This window comes from Aulonocara sp. 'chitande type north' Nkhata Bay, linkage group LG4 (assembly GCF_057382095.1).
Source record: "Aulonocara sp. 'chitande type north' Nkhata Bay isolate Kocher_YH1m ecotype deep benthic linkage group LG4, A_spYH_male_GT1.1, whole genome shotgun sequence".
Classification (NCBI taxonomy): Eukaryota; Metazoa; Chordata; class Actinopteri; order Cichliformes; family Cichlidae; genus Aulonocara; species Aulonocara sp. 'chitande type north' Nkhata Bay.
In genome coordinates, this window is record NC_141347.1 from 6,478,566 (window position 1) to 6,492,126 (window position 13,561).

At 44.6% G+C, this 13,561-nt stretch overlaps 1 protein-coding gene across 1 annotated transcript; it reads left to right on the forward strand.

Annotated features, from left to right (window-relative positions):
• The first annotated feature begins 1,133 nt into the window (after positions 1-1,133).
• On the forward strand, positions 1,134-12,779 carry LOC147331857 (protein NLRC3-like). Its single transcript, XM_086288163.1, has 7 exons — positions 1,134-1,173; positions 2,164-2,284; positions 2,369-2,470; positions 4,707-4,785; positions 6,764-6,968; positions 7,120-8,914; positions 12,319-12,779. Exons 2-7 carry the CDS (start codon positions 2,196-2,198, stop codon positions 12,626-12,628), a joined length of 2,580 nt encoding a protein of 859 aa, XP_086144289.1. The 5' UTR covers positions 1,134-1,173; positions 2,164-2,195; the 3' UTR covers positions 12,629-12,779.
• Positions 12,780-13,561: the final 782 nt, after the last annotated feature.

The window sequence follows — 13,561 nt, forward strand, 5'->3', positions numbered from 1 at the left end:
TATATTTATATGAAAAACGTGCATACTTACTGCATTTGAATCATTTTAACCACATGTAACCACCTGCATATGTGTTTGGGGGAAAAAGGCTTTGATTTTGCCACCCTAAGAAAATTTCTCTAGAGCCGCCCCTGACCATTTCACAGGATTTGCATTTAAAGATGCAACAAGACTAAAATGGTTAGGGTCAGGAGGTCAAAGGTCAGAGCTCCTGTGGGTCTGAGGGCGGCCTCACGCTGGAGAAGGATGAAGGAGTCTGACCTGAGCCAGTGTTTGACATGAACACATCAGCACTGCTGTCAGTGAGCCTAACGACAGCCGTTAGCATCATTTCAGTGTTTCAGTCATAAAAACACTTCCTGTCACTGTGGTGGTTACAGTGACATCATGCAGTTTGTGCTTTGACCTCCAGAGGGCGACAAATCAGCACAGACAGAGAGCTCCATTCAAACTTTGCTGCCATCAGGAATAATTCTTCAAATATAATCATCAGTGTTTGAGCAGTTATGATATCAGGGACAATCTAGACATGTGTGACAATACTGAACATGTCACATGACACACCTCAAACATCATGTGATCCACTCTCAGTCTGCACTTTCATTCATGACTTCAACAGGTTGAAATGAGCTTTGAAGAAACATTAAGTGAAATAAATCTTTCATGGATTCATGTGAGCAGCAGATGAACTTTGTACCAACAACATCTTCAATAACAGAGTCTGAATGAAGCTCAGGTGTTGATGCTGCTCACTGATTGGACGCTTGCTTTCAGCTCTGCTCTCAGTCTTTACTGTACAGGTGAAGGTAGAAAGTGTGACTGGATCTATAGACTGGAAACAGAGAAACATGCTGAACATTTGAAGCTTTGCAGCAGAAATGTTCATGTTACAAATACAGCAGAGCTGATCTGGGATCAGTGTGTTCACACCTGCAGCTACAACAAGGTTTCATGTCTCCACACGTCAGCATGTGAACTTTACTCTGACTCAGTCTGAGCAGTCAGACGGCATATTTTTAAAGTTAACACATCAGCACACACAGAGCTGAGCCCCTCCCACCTGTGCTGAGTTTCAGGTGGAGCCCCGCCTCCTTCCAGGAAGCAGCTCACCTGTGTGTCCGTGTTTAGTGTCCAGGTGTGGAGTGGAGCTTGTTGTTGGTGTGTGAAGAAACTGTAAGTTTGCTTTGTTTCCTCCTTTAACAGTTTGTCTTTAGGAACTTTACTGTTTGTTCAGCTCGTGTTTGATTTCTTCACACAACAAACTGTGTGTGTTTGTATTTCCGGTCTCTCCATTAAAGTCAGTGTGTAATGTTTCCTGGCTAACATCAGCTGTGTGCAGCTTAGTTCAGCACAAATCTGCCGCTCCATAGTTCACGGTAACGGACTCACAGCTGGACCAACGAGGCCGAGTGTGTCCGCCACTCTGAGCTACGTTCGTGTTTGTGTACTTGTAGTTTGTACTTTGAGTTCACTCAGAGCCCACAGAGGACGCAGCGTACGTGATGACGTCACAGCCCTTTACCTCCTTTACTGTCACTGTGATTAATATTTACACACGAGACACCTGCAGAGCTCTGACGCTAAGCTAGCACACAGCATGCTAACACTAAGCTAACGCTAAGCTAACACTAAGCTAAAGCTAAGCTAACACTAAGCTAACACTAAGAGTTCTTACAGACACGAGTTAAAAAGCTGCTTTTAGTTTGTGATCAGAGTCCAGGACTGAGAGCAGCAGCAGAGCTGATGGATGATGAATTACTGGATGGAAGAAGCTTCTCATTAGCAGTGAATCAGTGTGTGTGCAGTTCTCTGCAAACTCAGCAGGAAGAATTAGTGTGAAGCTTTAACTCTGCTGATCCTCTTTGAATCCTGGATCAGCTGAAATGTTTAAAATGTTGTTCACACGTGTTGGACTGACTGAAGCTTCCAGTCACAGTGAAGCAGTGTGTGTCAGTGAATGCATCGTGTGTGCTTCAGGCTCCATCTAGTGGACTGATAGCAGAGCAGCTGATGGCAGCTTCCTCTGCCTCACACTGCTGTCTGACTGCATCCAGCTGACACTGAGATGAAGCAGGAAAGAAGCAGCTGATATTTGGACAGCACACATGATGGAAGGAGGATTTCAGCTGATGTGCACATGAATGATTTGTGTTTCCTCTGCAGGTAGAAAGTGTGTGTGAGCTGAATTGAGCAGCATGGATCAGTGTGAGGACAGAGAGGAGGGAGTCCCTCCCTCTAAAAGCACTCTGTGTGGGGAACATGAGAGCCAGACCAAAGCTCAGAGGTGAGATGACCATCTCTAACTGTCCATGACTCTTCTCCATGTCACAGCTCAGCACTCACATCACTGCTGCATCATTATTCACAGGAACCAGCCTGGACCTCGACCCAGCTCTGTGTCCTTACAGAGTGACGCGTCTAAAGATCGTCCCATTTATTTTAAATCCCAGCCTGCGTCTGCTGCAGAGAGGTGAGCTGTTAGCAACATGAACTCTTTGATTAAACTGCTCGATGTTGTTGGATATAAACTACAAACACGTCGTTCCCTCAGTCCCATTTAAACTGTCTTTTAAAACAAGCCTTTGGTTTCTAAACAACTGAAAACCCACTTCAGCAAACAGGAAGTGATCAGAGCGTCTGTCCACTTCCTGTCAGGCCCTGCAAACATTTCATATTGAAGAAAAGTAGTTGTTATCTCACATTTTTACTCCACCACATTCAACCATTTTGACATTTTACAGCATGAAACTCTTGTCACATGACTCCTGTTATGTTATAGAGTCATGTGACCACCAGGGAGGGATTTGTATGGATGAAACACATTCAAATCAATCTGATTCATCAATGGAAACATTTTTGGTGTAAATGCAGCAACACTGAAAACGCTGAAGATAAAAACACAACAGATGAAATATGAACAAATCGAGGCTTTGAATACACGTGTGTGTGTTTGAGACACAGAGATAAATGGATTGTGTGTCTGTCCTATTGCTGCGTGAGGGTTTTATTGTAGATTTTGTGCGTGTACACTTTTGACCACGAAGGTGTTGAAAGGGCGTAAAACAGTTGGAGGCACCAGAGTGAACACTAGTGCTGTCAGTAGATTAAAAATGACTAATTAATGACACAATCTTCTGTCATTAATCCTGATTAATCACAATTACTTGATCAAGAGCTGCAGTTACATTTTTCCAACTTTATATTTAAGCCTGTAACAGACGTTTACACCATATAATGAAGTCAATGCAGAATAAACACAAAGAATGTTAAACGCTTCAATTCAAAGAGACTTTGAATAGTTTTCAGTCTTTAACTCAGCTTCTCTGCTGTAAATACAACTTTGTAACAAACATATATACTAAAAGCTAAGTGTGCACTAATATATAATAATATATAATCTATATTACTGCTGTTAATGAAAATGTTTAATCAGACTCATCACAGGGTTACTGTGGATTAATTTGGATTAATCACCATTAAACATCATTTTTAATGTAAACGAATCAAAGTTCATTTCATGAGCAAACAGACTCGAGAGAAAAGGGCAAATTTACACACTTAACATGTTTATTGAACATGTAAACATTGATTAACCTCCTGAATGAGCCGACCCCCCCAGGGACAGTCCTGCATGCTAATGATGGGCTCTGCTCTGTACCTGCAGGATTCTGTCAGCCACAAACTCCTCAGCTGATCCTGAATCTGAGCCCATCTGTCAAACAATCATTTTCTTCACAGGTCTGTGGAGGTGGCACTGATCCTGCAGCAGTCTAACACTCTCTGTCACTCTTCTTCAAGTCTTTGACACGAGGAACCAAAACTATGTCATTAACAACACTAACAGGTCTGCAGTTTGTCCACTTGGCAGTTGTGTCATCAGTGCTTTGCATCGTTGTGATATTTTAAGCTGGAAGTGCTTCGGTGAAAAGAAAATTCCTTCTGTCACGATGTGCAGAATCCTTCATGTTGGTCGGCTGGTCCGTCTTCTTATTTTTTTAATACTCAAACTTTCCATCGAGAGGTCAGTGTGTGTTTGTCATCTTCCATATTGAGCTGATTGGTTCAGCTGCCGTCACTAACAGATGTGCTGCACATCTGCACGTGTGCAAAGGTAACTCTACTCGGACAAACTGCTCGAAGTGCGTTGATAGAAACATTTCAGGGATTTTGAGTCGTTCTGCTCTCCAGATGTGTCGTGTTAAAGGTTTTTATCATGTTAATCATGATAACAGATGAACCCTAACCCTAACCCTACATGTTAATTTTGACAGCACTGGTAACTCCTTTTTAATGTTCTTCTGTCAGATCATTGATTAGACTCGACTCCAAATACGAGACTCAGAAAACTCAAATGAAAACTCAAATCAAAGCAATGAGAAAAGGACTTCTTGTGTTAGAATGAAAACATATGGAAGTGGTCAGGTTTCAAACACTCGATGAATCTACTGCACAGTTACATTCAGGGACCTTTGGCCTCCTGAGAGCATTAGTTGATGGTTCATCACAGTTTTCTCAAAGTTTCCTCTGAGCTTCTGCAGCATCATCACTTCCATCACTGATGAAAGAAAGTTCATAGAAAACAGAAAATATATCTTCAGAATCTGAGAGTCTAAAACTTGACAGACTTGATTCAGATGAAGTTATTTGAGCAGAAACTCCTGGATCTTTATCCTGTGTTGATCTAATCCTTCATGGTTCTTCCACAGAGTGGAGCAGCAGAGCTCAGAGGTTCCCAGTGGTCAGTCTGCCCAGCAGCATCAAACACAGCTGGACTCCATATTTATGGTCTGTACATGTACAACAACTACTTTATTATTAATATTAATAATAATGCATTTATTTATAGGTCCCTTTCAGAACACCAAGGACTCTGTGGACTAAACGACCAAAAGAAAACAAACTTTGAAATCAGACGGTGCAAATGTGATCACAGGGAAACGTTTTAAACATCGAGGCTTTAAACAGAAACCAAAGTGAAACAGTTTGTAGTCGAGATCAGTGGGAATGAAGCTGAATAACTGTTTCTTCAATAACTTTGAGCTCTTAAAAAACAAAAACTAGCTGAAAGTCTGGCTGCTCTTATGAAAAGTACAGAGAAATTATGGGTCGCTCAACACTTGTGCACAATATAGGAGTTTAAATAAATCTGAAGAATAACTCAAAGTCCTACAATCATACTGAGAAAATCATCTACAGCTAACTATCCAAGTGGATTTGTTTAAGACAGCTCCATCTGCTGGTGGCCCTCTGCAGGTGCATGAAAGGGGCGTGTTTATATTGAAAGTAGTAGAGAAAGTAAACCCCACGGGAAGGAGGAGGACTCTCAGCGGCTTCCAGCTCATATTCAGACATTTGACTTCTCACTGAAAGCAGCAAGTTTGAGTGTTAGTTAGAAGAGATAACATGTCAGTAGTAATTAGAGTTGATTGAGCAATGCTGTCCTTGTAATGTAGTTTATGATTTTTATGGACAAGTCCAGTTTTTCTGTAGAGCCTCTCAAGTTGGTGACAGCAGCAGTGGAAGTTCACGTGTAAACCAGAGCAGCAAATCAGGTCCAAATGTGTTGTTCACAGTGAGTGGGATCATCATTGGCTGCTATGTTAACCTCCTGCAGCAGGATGTGTTTGGTCAGAGAATGGATAGATCACTAAGTCATTGTTGAGTTTAGGGAGACAGTAGACAGTTGGAGGAGGTTCAGCCAGTTGACACACAGTAGATAAAATAACTGAAGGCAGGAGCAGACACCTGTATGACTTTCCACCTCTCACATAGATTATTTCCCTGGGCAGCGCCACAGGGCTGGTAGATGTAAACAAAGCTGGAGGAGAGGATTTATTCATCTGAGAAAAGTCACAGAGTTGTGTCTTGATGCTCAATCATCCAGGTACGTAAATCCCAAAAAGCTTGATTCTGTTCATCTGGATGTTTTCAGTGGGAGAAACGTTTCATCATCATCAGGTGACTTCTTCAGTCTCAGCTGACTGCAGGTTTCAATCTCATAAACAGGACATTTGTATGACTGAAACCAGCCCACTGAAGGAACAATGGGCTGGGAGGTCAGTTCATTGATCATTGGTACGCATATTGTCAGGACCATTGATCAATGGTTGTTGATCAATGGTCATGAGTCCAGTTCACAGAGAGCTGGGGAATGGCTGCAATCACAGCATGTAAGATGGTGACAGTTGTACCCTTAGGCCCCTCCTCCATTCAGAGATGGTCTTTCCTTTTCACATAAATGGCCTCCTTGACTCCGCCCTCAAACCAGCGTTCACATTTACTCAGGACCTTCTTGATGTGAAGTTCTTCTGCTTCGCTGGCTGCTGTGTCTGTGGGGATGGTGTTTGTTCTGTGTTGTAGCGTCCTGATGACGCCCAGTTTGTGCTCCAGTGGATGATGAGAGTCAAACCTTAAATACTGATCTGTATGCGTAAACAGAGTGAACCTTTAAGACCAGTTGTCTGTACGATCAACTCAGTCACCTGAAACATCTCCAAGTTTCTGGCTTTGATCATCAACCTGTTGGTAGTTCAGCTCTGAACACCAGTGAAATGTTTCTCCCACTGAAATCGCTGCATTCATATGAACAGAATCAACGCTTTGGGATCATGGAGTTGTGGACAAAGTCTCAGTTAATCAGATAAAGTCAAACCTATAATTGGTAAAGAGTTCGCGGATGATATGCCCCTTGATCGTAAAGAAGTGGATGTTGTGTGGACTAAAGTTCAGAGTGGTGGGTCATTCATAAAGTATTCTGTTCCAGCTGCTGGAGGACAACATCATCACTTTTGTGAAGAACGAGCTGAAGAAGATCCAGAAGGCTCTGAATCCAAATAAGCCCCAGTGCTTGGAGTTTCAGAGGGAGGATGATGAGCAGAGGAGAAACAGCAGAGAGGCATTTGTGAAGATCACAGTGGACTTCCTGAGGAGAATGAAGCAGGAGGAGCTGGCTGACCGTCTGCAGAGACGTAAGAGGATTTATCTAAAGATTTAAGCTGCTGGATAAATGAGAGACTTGTGACACCAGTGTGTTCAGTCATTTCTCAGTGGGTCAGAAATTGTCATTAGCATTTTGTAAAATATGATTGTTAAAGTTGTATTTTTATTATTATTATTCAGAACTTCCAGCTGCTGTTTGTCATCGTAACCTTAAGTCTAAGCTGAAGAAGAAGTTCCAGTGTGTGTTTGAGGGCATCGCTAAAGCAGGAAACCCAACCCTCCTGAATCAGATCTACACAGAGCTCTACATCACAGAGGGAGGGACTGCAGAGGTCAATGATGAACATGAGGTCAGACAGATTGAAACAGCATCCAGGAAACCAGACAGACCAGAAACAACCATCAGACAAGAAGACATCTTTAAAGCCTCACCTGGAAGAGATGAACCAATCAGAACAGTGCTGACAAAGGGAGTGGCTGGCATTGGGAAAACAGTCTTAACACAGAAATACAGCCTGGACTGGGCTGAAGACAAAGCCAACCAGGACATCCAGTTCATATTTCCATTCACTTTCAGAGAGCTGAATGTGCTGAAAGAGGAAAAGTTCAGCTTGGTGGGACTTGTTCATCACTTCTTTACTGAAACCAAAGAAGCAGGAATCTGCAGCTTTGAAGACTTCCAGGTTATGTTCATCTTTGATGGTCTGGATGAGTGTCGACTTCCTCTGGACTTCCACAAAACTACAATCCTAACTGACCCTAGAAAGTCCACCTCAGTGGATGTGCTGCTGATAAACCTCATCAGGGGGAAACTGCTTCCCTCTGCTCGCCTCTGGATAACCACACGACCTGCAGCAGCCAATCAGATCCCTCCTGACTGTGTTGGCATGGTGACAGAGGTCAGAGGGTTCACTGACCCACAGAAGGAGGAGTACTTCAGGAAGAGGTTCAGAGATGAGGAGCAGGCCAGCAGCATCATCTCCCACATCAAGACATCACGAAGCCTCCACATCATGTGTCACATCCCAGTCTTCTGCTGGATCACTGCTACAGTTCTGGAGGATGTGCTGGAAACCAGAGAGGGAGGACAGCTGCCCAAGACCCTGACTGAGATGTACATCCACTTCCTGGTGGTTCAGGCCAAAGTGAAGAAGGTCAAGTATGATGGAGGAGCTGAGACAGATCCACACTGGAGTCCAGAGAGCAGGAAGATGATGGAGTCTCTGGGGAAACTGGCTTTTGATCAGCTGCAGAAAGGAAACCTGATCTTCTATGAATCAGACCTGACAGAGTGTGGCATCGATATCAGAGCAGCCTCAGTGTACTCAGGAGTGTTCACACAGATCTTTAAAGAGGAGAGAAAACTGTACCAGAAGAAGGTGTTCTTCTTTGTTCATCTGAGTGTTCAGGAGTTTCTGGCTGCTCTTCATGTCCATCTGACCTTCAGCAACTCTGGAAAAAATCTTCTTGAACAGAAACAAATAACCTCCAAGAGTTTTAGCTTTTTAAACCAAAAAGAATCTTTTCACCAGAGTGCTGTGAACAAGGCCTTACAGAGTCCAAATGGACACCTGGACTTGTTCCTCCGTTTTCTCCTGGGTCTTTCACTGCAGACCAATCAGACTCTCCTACGAGGTCTGCTGACACAGACAGGAAGTAGCTCACAGACCAATCAGGAAACAGTCCAGTACATCAAGAAGAAGCTCAGTAAGAATCTGTCTGCAGAGAAAAGCATCAATCTGATCCACTGTCTGAATGAACTGAATGATCGTTCTCTAGTGGAGGAGATCCAACAATACAGGACTTCAGGAAGTCTCTCCACAGGTAAACTGTCTCCTGCTCAGTGCTCAGCTCTGACCTTCATGTTACTGTCATCAGAAGAAGATCTGGATGAGTTTGACTTTAAGAAATATTCTGCTTCAGAGGAGGCTCTTCTGAGGCTGCTGCCAGTGGTCAAAGCCTCCAATAAAGCTCTGTAAGTAAACATGAACTCATTGCTTAAAATCTTATAATCGATAAAAATCTTAAAACCATGGGAAATAAATCAGAAATGCTGAGTTCAAAGAACAGTTAAAAAACATAAAAATAGTGAATTAAATGATTATCATTCACTCAGTAAATATTTTTTCAGTCCAGCAGGCCGTGTCAGTATTTCTGACACATTTTTGTCTATATCTCTTATCAAAGTACAATCCAGGCCCAGCCAATAAGAACATGAGCTCTGATCCTTCAGCCCCTCTGACAGGTTTATTATCGTCAGCTTGTTCACGTCTCCAAATCCAGCAGTTTGTTTTTTATCTCATTTTCAGTGCACACTCTCCCTTTTTTATTATAAATCTCTGCTGTGACTGTCCTGTTTTCATCCAGGATGGAGGGAAAACTTGGGCTTCCATCCATCCATCCATCTTCATCCGCTTTATCTGAGGCCGGGTCGCGGGGGCAGCAGCCTAAGCAAAGAGGCCCAGACCTCCCTCTCCCCAGCCCCCTCCTCCAGCTTATCCGGGGGAATACCAAGGCGTTCCCAGGCCAGCCGAGAGATATAATCTCTCCAGCGTGTCCTGGGTCTGCCCCGGGGCCTCCTCCTGGTGGGACATGCCTGGAACACCTCACCCAGGAGGCGCCCAGGGGGTATCCTTGTCAGATGCCTGAACCACCTCAGCTGGCTCCTTTCGATGTGGAGCAGCAGCGGCTCTACTCTGTGCCCCTCCCGGATGGCCGAACTTCCCACCCTATCTCTAAGGGAGAGGCCAGCCAGCCTTCGGAGGAAGCTCATTTCTGCCGCTTGTATCCGCGATCTCGTTCTTTCGGTCACTACCCACAGCTCGTGGCCATAGGTGAGGGTAGGGACGTAGATCGACCGGTAAATTGAGAGCTTTGCTTTTACACTCAGCTCCCTCTTCACCACGACGGACCGGTGCAGCGTCCGCATTACTGCAGCTGCAGCCCCAATCCGTCTGTCGATCTCCGGCTCCCTTCTCCCATCACTCGCGAACAAGACCCCGAGATACTTGAACTCCTCCACTTGGGGCAGGAACTCATCCCTGACCCAGAGTGGGCACTCCACCCTTTTCCGGCTGAGAACCATGGCCTCAGATTTGGAGGTGCTGATCCTCATTCCCGCTGCTTCACACTCGGCTGCGAACCGTTCCAGTGCGAGCTGGAGGCCCTCACCCGATGAAGCCAACAGAACCACATCATCCGCAAAAATCAGAGATGAGATTCTGAGGCCACCAAAGCGAAAGCCCTCCGCCACTTGGCTGCGCCTAGAAATCCTGCCCATAAAAATTATGAACAGAACCGGAGACAAAGGGCAGCCCTGGCGGAGCCCATCACCCACCGGGAACGAGTCCGACTTATTGCCGGCAATGCGAACCAAGCTCTTGCAACGGTTGTATAGGGATCGAATGGCCCGTAGCAATGGGCCAGACACCCCATACTCCCGCAACACCTCCCACAGGACACCCCGAGGGACATGGTCGAATGCCTTCTCCAAGTCCACAAAACACATGTAGACTGGTTGGGCAAACTCCCATGCACCCTCAAGTATCCTCGAGAGGATAAAGAGCTGGTCCAGTGTTCCGCGACCAGGACGAAAACCGCATTGTTCCTCCTGTATCCGAGATTCGACTAGCGGACGAACTCTCCTTTCCAGCACCCTGGCATAGACTTTCCCAGGGAGGCTGAGGAGTGTGATCCCCCTGTAGTTGGAACACACCCTCCGGTCCCCCTTCTTAAAGATGGGGACCGGATCTGTCGGCTGCCTCCGGAGTCCCACAGGCTAACCAAGCCCGATAGGACTCCTTCTTCAGCCTGGTGGCTCCCTTCACCTCTGGTGTCCACCATTTGGTTCGGGGATTACCACCACGGCAGGTACCAACCACCTTGCGGCCGCAGCTCAATGCAGCAGCTTTGGCAATGGAGACGCTGAACATGGTCCATTCGGACTCAATGTCCCCAGTCTCCCTCGGAATGCTGTTGAAGCTCTGCCGGAGGTGTGCGTTGAAGATCTCGCGGACTGGGGCCTCTGCTAGACGTTCCCAGCACTCCCTCACTACGCGTTTAGGTGCACCAGGTCTGTCCAGCGTCCTCCCCCGCCACCTGATCCAACTCACCACCAGGTGGTGATCAGTTGACAGCTCAGCCCCTCTCTTTACCCGAGTGTCCAGAACATATGGTCGCAGGTCTGGTGATACGATTACAAAATCGATCATCGACCTACGGCCTAGAGCGTCCTGGTGCCACGTGCACTTATGGGACACTCTTATGTTCGAACAGGGTGTTCATTATGGCCAAACTGTGATTAGCACAGAAGTCCAATAACAAAGCACCGCTCGGGTTCAGACCGTTCCTCCCAATCACGCCCCTCCAGGTCTCGCTGTCGTTACCCACGTGAGCATTGAAGTCTCCCAGCAGGACAACAGAGTCTCCAGGTGGAGCACCTTCCAGGGGGGGGCCCTGGTAACCCTATCCCGGGGAGGGTAAACTGTTCTCTCGATATCCTTTTCATAAGGGTCTTCTGAATCGCTCTTTGTCTGGTCCCTCACCCAGGACCAATTTGCCATGGGAGACCCTACCAGGGGGCAAAAGCCCCCAGACAACATAGCCCCTGGGATCCCTGGGACACACAAACCCCTCCACCACGATAAGGTAGCGATTCAAGGAGGAGAACTTGGGCTTCATAATTGAAATTGCCACTCAGGTCCTGTTTCTTGACAGTATTCATATCTAACTGTAAGGCTTCCATAACCAGTGTTCCCACAGAATTACAGTGGGTTCTCTCTGGGTCCTCTACAGTTTCTTCCCACTGTCCACAGACATGCAGTTAGATTACCTGGTGATCTAAACTTCATGCAGGTGTGTGTGTGAGAATGGTTGTCTTTCCCTCTGTGGGCTTAGTGGAAGAGACTGGATGGATCTCTGCTTTGTCTTTGATATATCCTGACAGCAAACATTCTCCATGAAGTCTGCATTTCAGCTCATCTCCTTTATACACACCTTTAACAGGAGGAGTTTTATACAGCTAGTGTTTAAAATCCAGTGTTACTCACAGTTAAATAGCATAACAATTACTGAATTAGTAAGATTTTCTAAAATAATTGTTTTAGTTAATATTGTATGATAGTGTACACAGAATTATTAGCTCAGTAGGTAGAGTGGTCGCCCCATGATCATAAGGTCAGGGGTCGAATCCACCGAACAGCTACCTTGATGGTACCCCTGAGCAAGGTACCATCAAGGTACCAATCGTGTGCACTGGACTGGTAGCACTCATAGTGTCATAGGTTGGTTTTTTTTGTTTTTTTTAAAAGGTTTAACATATAAACAAATTTCATTTGATCACATATATTTTTTGTTTTGTTTTTTCCCTTTCTCTCCCAGACTGAGCAGCTGTAACATCTCAGAGGAAGGCTGTGAAAATTTGTTGTCAGTGGTCAGCTCCCAGTCCTGTAGTCTGAGAGAGCTGGACCTGAGTACCAACAGCCTGAAAGCTTCAGCAGTAAAGCTTCTGTCTGCTGCAGTGGAGAGTCCACACGCCAAACTGAATATTCTGAGGTCAGATCAATTTGTATTCTGTTTAGTTCTGTTTGTTTATATGTTTGATGTTTGGTTTTGTTTATATCAACTAACAAAAATAATCAATAATTTAACCAGTAAAGGTAAACTTTATCCAGTTATCCTTGTTCCATAGCATTTTTATTCATTTATAAGTTAAAGTGAACTTATACTAACCTGCTCAGCACAAGACAATAAGCTATTGCACCCTGATTACACTTTAACAACAATCTTTATTCATGTTTTTATCTTCAGACTTAACATCTGTGAACTCTCAGAGGAAAACTGTGAAGCTCTGTCCTCAGTTCTCAGCTCGCAGTCCTCTAGTCTGACAGAGCTGGACCTGAGTATCAGAAAGCTACAGGATTCAGGAGTGAAGCTTCTGTCTGCTGGACTACAACGTTTAAACTGTAAACTGAATACTCTGAGGTCAGATCAGAAAACAGTTTGTTGTTAGAATTATTCAATTATTTAAGTTCATACATATGATGTTGTTTCTTAGTATGTTTATGTTTCCTCTAAAAATAGAAAGTCAAGATTTAATGTTGTGAAATGTATTAACAAACTCAACATGAGTATTTGTTGTATGACTGTCTTTTATTTTTCAGACTGAGTGGCTGTAACCTGTCAGAGAGAAGCTGTGAAGCTCTGTCCTCAGTCCTCAGCTCCCAGTCCTCCAGTCTGAGAGAGCTGGACCTGAGTAACTCTGACCTGCAGGATTCAGGAGTGAAGCTTCTGTCCGCTGGACTAAAGAGTTCACAGTGTGCAGTGGAAACTCTCAGGTCAGGATTCAAACTTTTCCACAGATGATCATTTGAAATGTGACTTATATTATTGTATAAACAGGTAACCTTTATACAGCTGTCAAGTGAACTTTTATTTACATTTGAGTGGATAATTGGACTCTGAATTACTTTCAAAAGTAATTGGCGACTACCGATTGGTTTGCTGTTAGTTTTTTATTCACAGTACTTAATTTTAAAGGCTGATTTCTCAAAATGAGATGTTTATCTTTTCTTCTACAACACTTGGAGCCACCAAATCTTCTTGCTTCATTTATTCATTACAG

Excerpts from the sequence above, each read along its gene's own strand:
- LOC147331857 (XM_086288163.1), top strand. The coding sequence starts at position 2,196 with ATGGATCAGTGTGAGGACAGAGAGGAGGGAGTCCCTCCCTCTAAAAGC. Across the intron at positions 2,471-4,706 it reads CCTGCGTCTGCTGCAGAGAG|AGTGGAGCAGCAGAGCTCAG; the intron begins GTGAGCTGTTAG and ends GTTCTTCCACAG. Across the intron at positions 4,786-6,763 it reads AGCTGGACTCCATATTTATG|CTGCTGGAGGACAACATCAT; the intron begins GTCTGTACATGT and ends ATTCTGTTCCAG.